General features: G+C 39.5%; 1 protein-coding gene across 11 annotated transcripts in view; it reads right to left on the minus strand.

The window, feature by feature from the left end:
• Nucleotides 1-15460, minus strand: part of DNM3 (dynamin 3) — a 619318-nt gene that overhangs the window by 26005 nt on the left and 577853 nt on the right. For all 11 annotated transcript variants that reach the window (XM_043486187.1, XM_043486184.1, XM_043486188.1 and 8 more), the window contains 3 exons: nucleotides 13731-13895; nucleotides 4629-4855; nucleotides 3689-3925 (listed from right to left, as the gene is read on the minus strand). In XM_043486187.1, the coding sequence (XP_043342122.1) occupies nucleotides 3689-3925; nucleotides 4629-4855; nucleotides 13731-13895 (629 nt within the window). The remainder of the gene's footprint in view (nucleotides 1-3688; nucleotides 3926-4628; nucleotides 4856-13730; nucleotides 13896-15460) is intronic.

Below are 15460 nucleotides of genomic sequence, written 5' to 3' on the forward strand. Positions count from 1 at the left end.
GAGCCTCTTTGGGACAGAAATGCTTCCCTAGTTCAGAAGGAATTAATTAAAGCAGGCATGTAGTTTGCAATATTTCTAGCTCCCTCACTGAAAGGCTCCATGCACATAAACCAGAACAGCTTGAGCAGCTGAGAAAACCTGGGCCAAAAATGACTCCACCAGCCTCTCTCCTTCCTCATCCTTTACATTGGAATGGAAAGATACAATAATAATCACTTTAAAAACACACACACACCCAGAACACTCATGGTTTCTGTACAACTGTAAGCACTTTCATTATGTCTGCAAACAGGGTCATAATAAATATATGCTCTTAAAAGTGAAGATCACAACCTGCTAATGAAATTGTGAATTATCTAGAAGAAAACTATGCATGGGCACACAATGAATAGCAGAATCTTTTGCTGCTAGAAGTTCAGTTTTTGCCTTTGTAATATTAAAGCCCAACAGGGAGCTGGTGGGATACCCCTTGTACTGTCTTGTCATATTATGAGTTTCTGGTTTCAGATAAAAGGGGAGAAAGGGCCCTTAAGAAAGCAAAGGACTGGGGAAAAAAATTAAATTTCCTTCTTGGAAAGCTAAGGGTTGGTTTTCTGAAGATGATGGATAATGGCATTTCAAGTTTTTTAGATTTTAATAGAGAAAATGGAGGCAAGTCATGGAGGGAAAAGAGAATACATAAATAAATAGAACAAGGTGAAGTTTCCACAAGAATTCCCTCAGCTTTTTCTTTCTTTCTTTCTATCTCTGTCTCTCTTTCCTCTCCTCTCTCTTTTTTTGAAATCTTAAACCTCATTTCTGGCTTGCATTTGGTAGGATTCCTGCTCTGGCTTTTATTAAAAACAGACTTTATGTGGTCAGAATTCTCCATCTAAAGCTAAACTTTAATAGGCATAAGGATCCTGACAGAGTCTTTCTTGCTTTCTCTCAGGTGACCACCCCCCTGCCCCTCCAGGGATTTCCCTCCCAATGCGCAGAGCTGGCACTGAAACTCGAAGGCTCAGCAGAAAACAACCAACTTTCCTCTTTTACTCAGAACTCTCATTTCTGTTTTACATTTGAGACTCTTTGCAAGGCCAGATCAAATTAAGTCTGGCTCTAACTTGAGAATACTCTAAACATTTTGAGTAACACAACTGTTGTCCTATAAATTCCCGAGTGCAGACGACTGAAACTTGGAGGTTTCCCTCTCCAGCTCAGGCTCCGGAGGCCGATTCCTGCCGGCTACCCTCCGTGAGCAAGCTCAGAAATACCAAGGGCAACTCCACTTGGCTTCACAAATCAATTTAGCATTCAGCAGTATCTCTGAAGGGTATTGGCAAGCCAGCTTATCTGAAACCAAGAGGTGAAGCAGCCAAGCGAGCAGGCAAAGACATGCACTTTCATTCCTGAAGACAGGCATCCCCAAGTTGCTCTGGTTCCTTCTTATAGCTAAACAGACAAAATAGCTGTCTTCAAGGCTCCTGTGTGGGACTCTAACAGCCCTCCCCCAATGGCCTCCATACATTCTTGGCACAATGGCAGACCTTTTCCCAGTCAATTTTAAGTTTCCTAAAACAATAATTTAATTTTGCTTATAAGTGAGGCTCAGTGCTGACCTTTATGCTTGATTACATGGAAGGGACAGTCTTTTGAATGCTGTAGTACAGAAGTTCTCAAGGGGTGGGAGATTAACTCCCCCAAACCAGTGACAATGTCTGGAAACATTTTCAGTGGTCACAACTTGGTGAGTGCAACTGACATCCAGTGGGTAGAGGCCAGGATGCTGCTAAATGTCCTAAAATGCACAGCACGGCCCGCACAATAAATGCGTCAGTAGCGCTGAGGTGGAGAAACCCTGACATTGTGGTTAGGAGACTCGGCTCTGGAGTCAGACTGCTCGATGTTGAAGCCCAGCTCTGTTAGGGCCGGGTTGAGTGCCTTGGGCAAACAGCTTAACCTCTTCACCTAGTTTGTACAATGGACAATCACCTAACTCGTGGGGTTGTTGTGAGCATTAAACAAACATGTACGTGCAGAGCTCTCAGGACAGTGCCTAGCATACGTTGTGGGGGTGGTGGTTTAGTCACTAAGTCGTGTCTGACTCTTTTGTGACCCTATGGACTGTAACTCACTGGGCCCCTCCATCCATGGGATTTTCCAGGCAAGAATACTTGAGTGGGTTGCCATTTCCTTCTCCAGTGGGTCTTCTCAACCCAGGGATCGAACCTGGGTCTCCTGCATTGCAGGCATATTCTTTACTGACTGAGCCACCAAAGTCAGATATGACTAAAGTGAGCACACACGTACGCAAAGCAAACATTGAAAGCTCAATAAATATTATCATTTTTATTATTACTAGAATTTAGCTCAGTTCCAAGTAAATTATAAATAAAATCTACTGAGGTTAGAGGGAAAAAAAACTGATTTGAGAGTACATATATCCTCTCTGATGGGGACCACAGTGGTGATGGCAATTACAACCACCGGAATTTACAGTCTCTTTCAAATACCCCATCTCATATGATTTGGGCAACAACCTTGTTGGGTCTTTATTTCATAGATGAGGAACTCGTGGCTCAGTCTGAGTTGCCCAAGACCTGTGGCAAATCAAATCTGATTTCACATTCCTTTCTATTCCTCTACACCTCCCTTTGTTCAGTGGTTTAAGATGCCCCTTCTTCTCTTCATTACACCCAACAGCCCTGAAGATTGAAATAAATGTTAGCACTGTAATCGGAGGGTGAGGTGACTCAGACTTCATGGGTGGGCAGAAATCACTTCTCTTTTGACAGTACATGCACAGTAAGGTTTTCCTTCATGGAATATACAAATATTTTAATCCTCTGACTTGAACTTCTAAAAAATTAGCTTTCTCTATGGGCTATTTTCTTTGCTTTTTAAATTTCTGATGTTGAAAAAAAACCCTAATTCCCTGTTTTCAAAATCTCTAATTAATATATTGACTGTAAATGTATGAAGGTGAGACTATAGTTTCAAATATATGTGGTATATATGTTTCAAGTTTCAGTTATTTATTAGCTATTTTGTTTCACAATTAAGCCTGAAAATCTGCTTATAAATGCCAAAATGTATTATTCAAATGTACAATGTTCTGTCTTATTTATTGTCAGTGACTGTACACAGAAGTCATATGTTTGTGTTAAAATAAAAAACAATTGCAGATGGATCAGCCAGATTTTTTCTCAGCCTACATTAAAGTTAGTAACATTGGGCTTAAGGGTCAAAGTTCGGAGGGCAGATGGATAATATTCCTTGAAGTCAGTGGTTTTATAGAATTCCTCTGGTAATAGAAGAGGCTAGGCTTTAGCTTGTGATGCTCTGGTGACCTAGGGAGCACACAGCTTGCAGCAAACCAGCCACTGGCTCTTTCATTTCAAAGCTCTCTGTCAAATTCTACAAACAGCCGTCAAAACGTCATTCATCTGAACCTAAGTTTCTGGGGTTCATTTAGTTTGTGCCAGTAGAGAAAGGAGAGTGTAGTCCATATATTGGTTTCTAAATGGAGTCATGGGCTCAGCAATCTTCCTATGATTCCCCTCCGGAGGGAGGGGGTACCACAAACGTGTATGACAGTATCTTTGCCATTTTCTTTTCCAAATCAATTTTGTCTGTCACGCTATGAGAAGAGAACCCATGAGCATCCCGCTCCCGAACCCCCTACTTCGGCTGCGTGCAGAACACTCACCTCGGGACGCTGGGAGGGGCCCTGGTGGGCCGAGACGGAACCTGCGGAGGCGCCCCGAACGAGTCACTGCTGTTGGGGAAAGGAGGTAATGGGCCGGGCCGGAAAGGTACTGGCGGCGCCCCTGAGTGGGGTCCCGGAGAGGGGATGGCGGGTGCGGGTCCCCGGCCGGACGTGGGTCGCGGGAGGGGTGCACTCAGCGTCGGCCTCCTCTGGGTGGTGGGGCTTGGAGGGGGGGACCTGGGGACAGAGAGAGACAGCAGTTTGCCCATCCTCCTTTCCATCAGAAAGTGAAGTGAAGTCGCTCAGTCGTGTCCGACTCTTTGCAACCCCGTGGACTGTATGTAGCCCACCAGGCTCCTCTGTCCATGGGATTCTCCAGGCAAGAATACTGGAGTGGGTTGCCATTTCCTTCTCCATCAGAAGTCATCCTTAAAAAATGTTATAATTGACTACGTTGAAAAAAGCATTGTCTGACTAACTCAGATACACATTAGGGATATTATAAAAGGGTAAAAGGTGAAAGGAAGTTTCCTTCCCCACCCTTTCCTCTGTGGAGACAACCAGTATCTTTCCCTGGGTATCCTTTTAATCTATATTCTATAATATCTTCTCTCTCTCATATATATATATATGTGCATAAATTGCTTTTTTGTACACAACGTTCTACAACTTAAATTTTTTTTAAGTTTCACATTAACTGGACTGTCTTTTCACTTCAGTACTTACTCTTTTTAATGGCTATATAACATGCCATTGTCCAGGTATTTTGTGCTTGTTTTTGAAAGGAGCTGAGACTATCTGACTCTCTCTCTCCCTCCTGAACTTAAATATTCCTTTTCCTCTTTTTGCTTTAGGTTCATATTGGTTTAGGGAACCACATTCAGAAAACAACTCTGGACTAGCTGGGAGGCCTCTGGCATTGGGGGCACTATCTTCCTACCTGCGGGAATGCTGGATCCAGGAGTCATCCACGGGTGGTGGCGCGGGTGTGAATGTCGTGGCTGTGTTGATATCACCGATGACCACGAGGGCTTCTTTAAGGGCCTGGTACATTCGAAGCATCTCGTCCCGGCGCTGAGCCTGCTCCGCAGATTCCTCCATCAGGGTATTTTGGTCCTCTGAAGAATATAACTGTGCTAGGAGCTCGGAATTTATGAAATCTTTAACCTGGTGAGTCACCGCAGAAAAGTGAAAAATGGAAATGAATGAGTGACTGAATGATAAATTGGTTCAGAGCCTATGGACAAAGTCCACAAAAGTACACTCTGGGAAAGGGGACACATCATGCATGTTTACTTTTCTTTCTTCATTAGTCTCCCAATGCCAGTAACAATTTTCCCTCTCTGACTTATGGCTGTTGATACTAAAGAAAAACAGGTAGTTGAAAAGAGGACCAAACCTCCATCGTCAGAATAAGGCCTATTGGTTGTACAAGCATTTCTGCAATGTTGTCTGTGGCTGCTTGGTTTATAGACAAGGGAAAGTACCAGGAGGTAAGTGGTGGTATTTTCAGTAGGAAACAATGATGTAGGGAAACTTAGGTAATAACACAAGCTATGTATTCCTTGGTATTTCAGCCCTTTACCGATCTTTTACCAAAAATCACCGGAATACTATGAAGACCCCAGGTTTCCATGTTGTCTCAAAAGTGGAATTAGTACCAGTAAGTGAATATTTATTAAATATAGAATCATATAATTATGCAAGTTCATTTACCAAAAAAAAATGATACATTCTCTGGTTTCCGGAGCTTAACAGTGATGAAGACTGACATAAGGTTCCATAGTTAAGCTTATATGACATAAAGTTCCATATAAGAAAACAAATTAAAATATGAACAATTCATGTGAGTCTTTGGGGAGGGGCATTCTGTGTCAGGATGAGAATGGAAAGGAGGCATTGTCACACAGCCTTGAGAGAGAGAGAATCAATAACTGCATTTCATCAAGTCTAAGACACCCCTGATTTTGAGACACACCACTCTTTTACGTGCCACTAAGAAAGGAAAACCACCATCAGCTAAACTACAACAGAATGCCAAGGTATCACTGAGTGTCACATGCATCTTCGTGTCAGAAATGTTAAATGTGGAAAAAAGTGAATGTGAGAATCAATGAAATCCAATGTGTCTTCACAAGTTATCTGATTTAATTCTCACTGCATATGTATGAAGCATGTATTATTATCCCAGTTTTACAGATGCAGGAACTGAATGAAGCTCAGAAAGGTTAAGTAACTTGCCCAAAGTCACACAACATTAAATTGAACCCCACATCTTTGGACTTGTCTAGTGCTCTTTCCATGACCCCCTTGCCTCACTTTGAGTGACTAGAAAAGATAATTTACATTTAAGCATCATGATTATAGTGTGGTACACAAGTATGCCACTTAACTTAAGCCTAGAAAAATAAACCAACTTGGATTTTTCAGTGCCTCTGTTAAGAGAAAGTTAACACTAATCTAGAGTCACTGGATCTAAGAAAGGCCAAAAGCAAGTATATTTAATTGTTATAAATTCAAGCAGACAAGAGAACACCTGTCAGATGCTCAAGATTCCTCGGTTGTAGTTAAATTTGTTACTCAGAAATGACAAGTTTCTAACGTAACTTTGCTATATAACTTTCACTATTTTTTAAAGGTATCAAACCATGTAAATAATGCTACTAATTAGAGAATTCAGCTAAATCACAGCTCTGTTGTGAAATAAATAAAAACTGTTCTCTGTACATATTCTGTAAACCAGGAGTGATTTAAATGTAGAAGCAATCTAATACATAAGATGTATCCAGGCAACTGTCTGGTGGAAGGGGAAGTTTATGTGTGATAGCTGTAGAAGGTAAATTTGGCCAGGTAACCCTGGGGCCAGATGTGAAGGCCTTGAAAGCCAAGGAAAAGTATTTGAACTTTATCCACTTGGCAATGGGGAGCCATGGAAGGCTTTTAAAGCAAGTAAGTGAAATAATAAAAGAGAGTTTTAGGAAAGTCAATCTGGCTGTGATTGGAAAAGAATTTGCAAGAGTGGTAGTAGAGATAAAGAATTCTGTCAGAAGACCACTGCAGATTTATGGAATGATAAGGGTTTAATTTAGCAAGGTTGCTGTGGAATAGAAAATATGGGCACAGATAAATGATATTATAAAGGAAAAACCAGCTGGATCTGGTGCTGTTTGGATATGAGGGGCAAGGAAGAAAGGAACAAAGACCCTTCAAGCATTGAAGTTCGGGTGAGTGGAAGTCAAGGAAAGTCAGGTTTAGAGAAAAGACAGTAAATTTGGCTTAAGAACTGTTCTCCTCCTTGAAGATTTATTTACTGCTAAACACACTTGTAGGTACCCAAGGAGTCATGCACGTTTGCACAAATCTTCCACTGTGAGGTGTGTAAGTACTTGGAGAGATGGTGCGACTCCAAACTCAAAACCAGACAAGTTTCCTGGCATTGACCATCAGTTGGGTTAAGCTCTTTTGAAGCTTTACATCTTCCTGGAGTATCACTTAGAATCTATTAAACACAATTTAAAAGAAGGTCCTTCCAAGAATAGATTTAAAGCAGATCTGAATTAAGAAGCAACTGTCAAACAAACCACGAAATAAAATAATAAGAGCCTGCTTCGGCATTTTGATCAAAGATCTGCCTTGAATCAACTCTTCCACATCAAAATGTTACATGTTAAAACCTACCTACTATCCAATAGATTTGGCAATGTCCTGAAATAATATGAATGATTTTAGCATAAGAGAAAGTGGCAATATAGCACAGTGGTTAAGGGCATATTCTTTGGAATGAGACAGCTCAAAATTTGAGTCCTACAGGACTTCCCTGCTGGTCCAGTGGTTAAGACTCCATGTTTCCAGTATAGGGGTACAGGTTCAACCACTGGTTGGGGAACTAAAATCCCACAAGCCACGTGTCACAGTTCAAAAATGTATTTGAGTCCTAGCTCTAACATTTATAGTTCTTGGACAAAAAACTTAACCTTTTTGAGTTTCAGATTCCTGATCTGCAAAATGAGGTTAAGGGTAGGAGCTGCCTCAAGAGTTGGTATAAAAAAAAAAAGAGTTGGTGCAAGGATTCAGTGAAACAGTGAATATATATTGCCTAGCATGATGCCAGGGCTTCCCTGGTGACCCAGATGGTAAAGAATCTGCTTGCAATGAGGGAGACCTGGGTTCGATCCCTTGGTTGGGAAGATCCCCTGGAGAAGGGAATGGCTAACCACTCAAGTATTCTTGCCTGGAGAATTCCATGGACAGAGGAGCCTGGTAGGCTTGATGCCTAGCACTTAGGCAGTGCTCCATCAACAAAAGCTATTCTTTTTATAACATAAGGTCTAAATTGAGATTTGGTATGTAGAGGTAGGCAGCTAGGGCAATAGTGCCAGCATCAAGTGACATAGTTCATGTAGAGCAAAGTTAACATTTATTTTGCATGTAAGAAAATTTGAAACTCTTCTCCTCCTGCTAGCCTCACTTTGTAATGCTACAACTGGAACAAAGGTAGGGGGGACTTTGGGGAGTTTCCAGATACTTCAGGGACTTTCTGAGCAGTTTGTATGTCAATGGTACAAATATTTAAATCAAGGATTCTGCACAATTGGAGGCCAAGTGGATCCCTTTTAGATGATAGCATTGAGAAAATACCTTACAGAACATGACCTAAACTAATTATACTTGGATGTGAGATTTCAAAGAATCTTTATGCCTTTAATTGTAACACCTTATAACCTATACATCTTTGTGAGGTTCACCAAAAAATTCTCACGCACAAAGCCTCATTCCAGTTCAAACTCCACAGGCTAGATAAACAGGCATTACTGCACCATGTCGTTCTGCTCAGTGTAAAGGAATGTGAGGTCATTAAAAATGTTCCACATGTTTTCCTCTCTTTCTGACTTTAACCCTTCTCTAGCAACCTGCAGTATTTCTGAATCTTTTTCTTCTTTGTCTTTATTACTAAAACCATTTAAAGCCTTCACAAACAGAAGAGATACTTATAGAGTTTTCAAACAGTTCAGTTACTAAGAAGACCATTTCCTTAAAACCTTTTTGTTTTGAGACAGGAGGGGCCACAGAATGGCACAGTGATAAGTTTCATTCACATGAATACACCTATAAAATCTTAATTAAGAAGTTTAATTGTGATAAACTTTAGAGAGGGGCTTGGTTAGAATTTATAGATTCTCTGGGATCTCACAATTTTCTCATTTCTACCTGAGACTGCTTTCTGTTTCCCAGGGATTTCATTTTGGTAAAGACCAACCAAGTTTTCCTTCTTTGAAAAGGAATATCCTTTGACTCACAAAGGTTGAGCAAAGAAGATGGGCAGAAAAAAGTACATACTGTACAATTCCAAAGTTCAAGTATAGGCAGAATTAATCTATGATGTAAGAAAGCAGGAGAGTTACCCTTGGTGGTGAGTGATGGTGGGGGGTGGAGGGGAGCAAAAGTGGGGCTTGTGGGGCTTCTGGGTCTTAGTTGGGATCTGTTTCTTGAGCGGGATACAGAATTCTTGACTGGTGGAAACAAATCAGTGCTCTGGTATTTAAGATGCTCTTTCCCTTCAAATAATGAATGTTTAAAATAACACTCTACTTCACACACATTAAAGTTACAGTAAGTTGTGAAACTAGGGCACGTGTTACTAATTTTCCACCAAAGGGCCAATGGCCAAGGAGAGTGAATGTGGACCTCCAGGGGTCCAGGGGCACAGGCACCAAGTGTGAAATGCCTCTAGGTTTCATATTTGGTTCTTAAAATGTTTCATAAAACTTTACATTCTATTTCGTATTAGCTGGGCTTTGTTTGAAAACGAGGAACAATGTTTTAAATTACTTACTAGTTAAGATTCAAAACATTGTTTCTCATATTCAAACAAACCCTAATCAAATTTTCAAGTAAAATGAACCCTCTGGGAAGACAGCCTATGTATATGCTATGGGGATCAGAGCCCACCCCCCTAGTTTGAGAAGACTGACTTAGAATGTTCTGAACCTTACCATATGCACTCTCTGGTAGTGAACTGGAGAGAATATCAGACCATGAATGAGAAGACGTGAAGGTAGATTTTAGTCATGATCCTACCACCTCCAGCTGTGTGATCTTGGGCAAGCCACTCAGCCTCCTGGGGCCTCAACTTCTTCATTTGAAACTGGACAAAATCATGAGTACCCAAAAGGTGGCTGTTCTGTTGGTTCAAACACAGACTTAAGTGCCACTTTGCCACTAACACTTTTCAAATAAAGCTGGATTCACTTTCTTGATTCTCTGATCGAGAACTGCTGGTAGTGTGAGCTAGAAGAAGAGGCCATCAAGATGTGCTTGCTATGCGGTGTTATATGTGTGTTTTCTTTAAAGTCTCAAACAAAACTCTGTCGCTTTGCCTGTAGCCTGTCCGGAAAAACCGCCTGTCATAAACTTGCTATTTCTTTGTGCCGCTGTTACCTGGTATGTTTAAGCAATGAAACAGCTGCTGCATTTCAATAGACAAAGGCTTACAGTATGTCTGAGGCAAGGCATTTATTGCTGGCTTTAAACTTCTTAAACAATTCCATATGGAGACTTGAGTGGCAGAACACTTAATGTAAACTTTCAAAGGAAACTGCCCACCAAATTCTGAACTTTATGAAAGTTGGCTGAAACATATTCGTTTTCAGAAGGCAGAGTAGCCATTCCCATTTCATAGAGGAAAGGCCACAGCCTGGCTTTCAATAGTGATAGTTAACAAATAGAGGACCCGGTTTTAGGCATTTATGGGTTTTGCAGGAACAACTAGCTTTTTCACCCACAACCATTTATAGAAACAGCAGAGCTAAGTAGATGGAATTCAGAATGAGGAGTCAAAGTATTTGTTTTTCTTGTTATGATTCTATGATTAATTCTCTCACTTGAAGATCTCTTCACTTTAAGTTAAAAAAAAAAAAAATCAACACATATGTATGACACAGTGCTGGGTGTTCAGTATGTTTCTGTTCCTTGTACTCAAAGGGGTGCTTTTGGAATGAACAAAAAGGGATCAGACGTTCTGCACCATAAGATGTCATGAGAATGTATTTTTTAAAAAAGGGATTTGTATTTTTACATATATATAATTATACATATAAATTTATATTATTCACACACATATATAAAACTATATACTTTCATTTTTGTTCAGTCGCTAAGTTATGTCCAACTCTTTGTGACCCCATGGACTGTAGCACACCAGGCTCCATCGGGCTCTTCAGGCAAGAATATTGGAGTGGGTTGCCATTTCCTTCTCCAGGGGATCTTCCCAGACCAGGGATTGAACCTGCATTTCCTGCATTGGCATGTGGATTCTTTACCACTGAGCCACCAGGAAAGCTCTATAGACTTTTACATATACGGTAAAAATGTGGATTAAATAATGTCCAAAGAAAAGTAATCATCCTAGATGTGTAAAACTATTTTCTGGTAGATACGAAAAATTATATTCAAACAAAGATAGCCATAATGTCATAAGAATCCAGCATTACATAATGTTTTTACTTTCTCCACATTCCTATCAATCTCTACTTCAAGGTTTGACCTTGGAGATCAAGTCTTAATTGAAGTCTTCTTTCTCATGACTCTTATGTGAGGTCTCCCTGAGGACAATTAGCAGAACTTCACTTCCATGGATAATATCCTTAGGTAGGGGTTTTGCCATCTCAGAAAGCAAGTGAGTGGTGAGGGGTGAGGGCAATTATCCTCATGTTTCTTTGTGTGTGTGTGTTTCTTGAGAAGGTGAAAGTAGGATAGATCTGCAATCAGTTTTTTTTTTTTCCCCTTTTGACTAATTTATGTCAAACCACTCCTCACAGCTATAGACAGGAAGTGCTATTTCCTGTGCTGATGATTTAATATAGTGCAGAGCAGAGCAGCGTTTGAACTGATGGCAGCACTAATGACTCTCGGTAAAACAGTGAAAAGATAAATGATTCTTAATCAGGAAAATGTTTAAATAAGCAAGTGCCTGGATTCCACAGCAAAACAACCTGAACTCATTTAAGTGAAGTTAAGAGGGTAATTTGAAAAATACACAGACTATTTGTTTAGTACTTTATATTTTTCAAAATGGCATAGAGTCACATTTATTATGTTCTCTGACAATTCTGGGGGGCAGCTCAGGGTTCCTAGTATAGTTTTAGAAGTGACTGACTTCAGCCTAGAGGGGCCAAATGATTTGCTTCAGGTCACACAGCAGGCCATTGACTAAGCTTAAGTATATAATTTATAGTTTCCAATATATTTCCAATACATTGCTTACCTGCTGCTGATACTTCAAAGCATTCTACTCACCTTGTTTGAATAAATGAAATGTGTATGAAAATAAAGTGAGTTAAGAACAAGACTGCTCATGTGACTGGGGTCTTCAAGTCAAGGAGCTCATTCATCATGAACAACAAACTGTCAAACTTAGAATTTTGAAAGGAATCTTAATATATGGATAATGATTATTTCAATTCTTTAGTAGGCAGCTATATTAGTTTCTTACAACTATACTTTTAATTGTATTGACACTTCCATATATACTATCTTGGGGAACAAATACCTAAGCCAGATACCTTTTTATGATTCATATTTTATATATGGAGGAAATAGAAAGACACAAAGGACTGTCTTAGGTTAAACCTAGACAGTATATTAAAAAGCAGAGATATGACTTTCTGACAAAGGTCAAAGCTACGGTTTTTCCAGTAGTCATGGACTAATGTGAGAGTTGGACCATAAAGAAAGGTGACTGCCAAAGAATTGATGCTTTCGAACTGTGGTGCTGGAGAAGACTCTTGAGAGTTCCTTGGAGAGCAAGGAGATCAAACCAGTCAATCCTAAAGGATATCAACACTTAATATTCATTGGAAGGACTCATGCTGAAGCTGAAGCTCCAATACTTTGGCCACATGATGCGAATAGCTGAGTCATTGAAAAAGACTCTGATGATGGGGAAGATTGAGGGCAGAAAGAGAAGGGGGCTACAGAGGTCGAGACAGTTGGATGGTATCATTGATTCAATAGACATGAGTAAGCAAACTGAGGGAGACAGTGAAGGACAGGGAAGCCTGGTGTGCTGTAGTCCACAGGGTCACAAAGAATCGGACATGACTGAGCAACTGGACAACAACAACACAGTTTGTAGCAGAACCAAGTATAGAATCCAGGTTCCTCCTGAATTCCAGGGTGGGGCTCTTTTCTACTTTACCATCTAATTTTTGTTACAAGCAAATGCTAATAATATATTACTGATTTAAATAAAAATGTGTCCTTAGAAGGTAATAAGGAATAAATTGGTGTTTCACTTTTCAAGAGTCAGAAAAGCCTGCTATAAAACACCCCATTATAGCCTATCTTATCTAAAAGATAAGTTCTCAAATAAATTGTGGTATTATTTATAGTTTAGCAAAGTAGCTACCAAAAGAACCAAACCAGACCATGTAATTTAAGTATCATTTCCTGACTGCTGTAAAAATAACCATGAAAAGGGAAAGATTCTATGAAATATAGATCAATTACTTTGAGATCCTTGGTTCTATCATCTTACCTTAGAAAAGAAGAAGAAACTGATTTTGTATCCATGGTGATAGGGCAAAAAGCCCTTTGCTAGGTTAAAATAGTACTCTATAATTTTTAGAAGGTGAGAAGAACTGTATTACCATATTCTGTATGAATATGTAGAAAAGAATAGATATCTTTTGCCTTTAATTTCAAAGCCTAGGAGCCAGGGTATTTGGTTTTATTCCTGGCTTTGCAACTAATTTATTCCTTGACTATAGTATTTTTGCTCTGTTTTATCATGAGCAAATTCACACCCTTCTAGAGGAGACAGCCAATAGGAAATACCACTTTACTGTAGCTAGAAGTTTTATGTTTTCTTTCCTAAGTTCCCTTCCACTCAGTCAATTACCACTTGTAATGGAAAATGATAAGCCTGCGTAATAGGTGTTTTGACCATCCAGAAAATATCACAAAGAAGCTGAAGAGAGTATGAGCAATTTCCACACTAGTATGGGATTAGAAGTTAAAAATGAGACAGCTGATAAACACTTACATTATTGATCATAAGGTGCATTATTGTTTTGGGGATTAGGTCTCGGATACATTTGTTGATAATAGACATATAGGAGTCTACAAGGTTGCGAATAGTCTCCACTTGTCTCTCCAACTGTGGGTCCATAGAAAAGTTTTCTGCTTGGCCATTCTCATCATTTTCAGTCTAACAGAAAGGAAAGAAAAACAAGGATTATTTCACATTGATTCAGAAGAAAAAAAATACCAAACATTATCATATGATTGACTTCTGTTTACTGAATTTGAAGTTGTACTACCCGATGGTAACATCTTTATCTTATCAAACAGCCATTTATTCTGAAAAGAAATCAGAACCATGCAGTTATTATTCTACCTTTAGCCTGCCACAATCAAGGAAAAGCAAAATACTGGGATTCTGAATGAATGTTTAGACAGACAATCAGATAAACAGTGCACCTAACAACATACCTCTAGAGAACAATGTAATCTTAAGCCATTTGCAAGTTGGCCAAAGAACTGAATCCAAACATCTGATGCAGATATAAACCTCTGGGAGGGGTCTCCAGGGATTCTATAGATTAGAAATAACCTTGGTGTTGTTCTGGAGCTCCTAGGTCTGCTCTGGAATGGATCAGCACTTGGATCAGTCCAGATTTAAAACTAAATCTCCTAGGCCTGGCCTGGTGCCAAAATAAGAGATAGAGGGGATAATGCAGTTTTCCATGCACTTGCTGGAATTTGTTCTATAAATTCATGCTTCTGTCATCACTACTAAAGGCTGGCTCCACTGTGAAAAACTTACAGTTTTAACTTCCAACTTGTTATTCTTTGAATAGAACAGAATACATCCAAACACAAAGCATTTATTTGTGCAACATGAGAGAAGCATCTGTTTTCTATACTCTGCAACTTGAGTTAATTAATTTTGGCTTATCCACCAGAGGCTGGGCTGGGCATCTTCATCATTAAGGGCTGACCTGTTGGCTTGGCATTGAAATCAATTTAGAATAAATGGTCTCCATTTCAAGTCAGGACGAACCATCTAAGCCCCAGAACATGATACAACTATTGTTAGTGGTCTGGCTGCTTTCTAGCATTTGGAAAGATTTAATTACTAATGCAAGAAAAGAGGGGGATATAATTTATTGCTTCCAATGTGGACATGAAGTAATTTTCTTTGGAAATGTACCTACTTTGATCTGCCAGGTTTTTAATCATCCAATCAGTTCTCGGCAAAGCACTGTGCTGAATTGCTTAAATGGATCTATAAATAAGTGTTAACTTTGGATCAATATGTATGTGTGAAAGGCATATTTGTAGGCCACAAGATCAACAATAACAAAGATAGAAATTAGTTCTAAACATTTATATAGGCTTCTGTTGCTTTTCTAACACCTTAAAAATATTAAAATAATATGTGCTCACTCTAAAACACAACAGTTACTTTCCAAACCTAAGAGTCGAATCGCATACTTCATGATGACAACTGGAGGACATTTCTGAGGCATCTTACTGCTACTGCAGCAAGAGAGGGGATTAGAAGTCTCAATAATGACAGTTGTTTCCCTATCCCTATCCCATTTTTTTTTAAATGGTCTTTGGTCACTGAAAGAAGTAAATCAGGGAGTTCCTTACTTTTATTATTAATTTGTAATATAAGCTCAATAGTGTTTGGGATAAATAGGTAAAAAGCTAGGGTGATAAAGTGGTAAAGTGATAGAGGGAAGGTCAGCAAAGGCAGTGAAAAAA

The sequence above is a fragment of the Cervus canadensis genome, chromosome 13 (assembly GCF_019320065.1).
Source record: "Cervus canadensis isolate Bull #8, Minnesota chromosome 13, ASM1932006v1, whole genome shotgun sequence".
Lineage (NCBI taxonomy): Eukaryota > Metazoa > Chordata > Mammalia > Artiodactyla > Cervidae > Cervus > Cervus canadensis.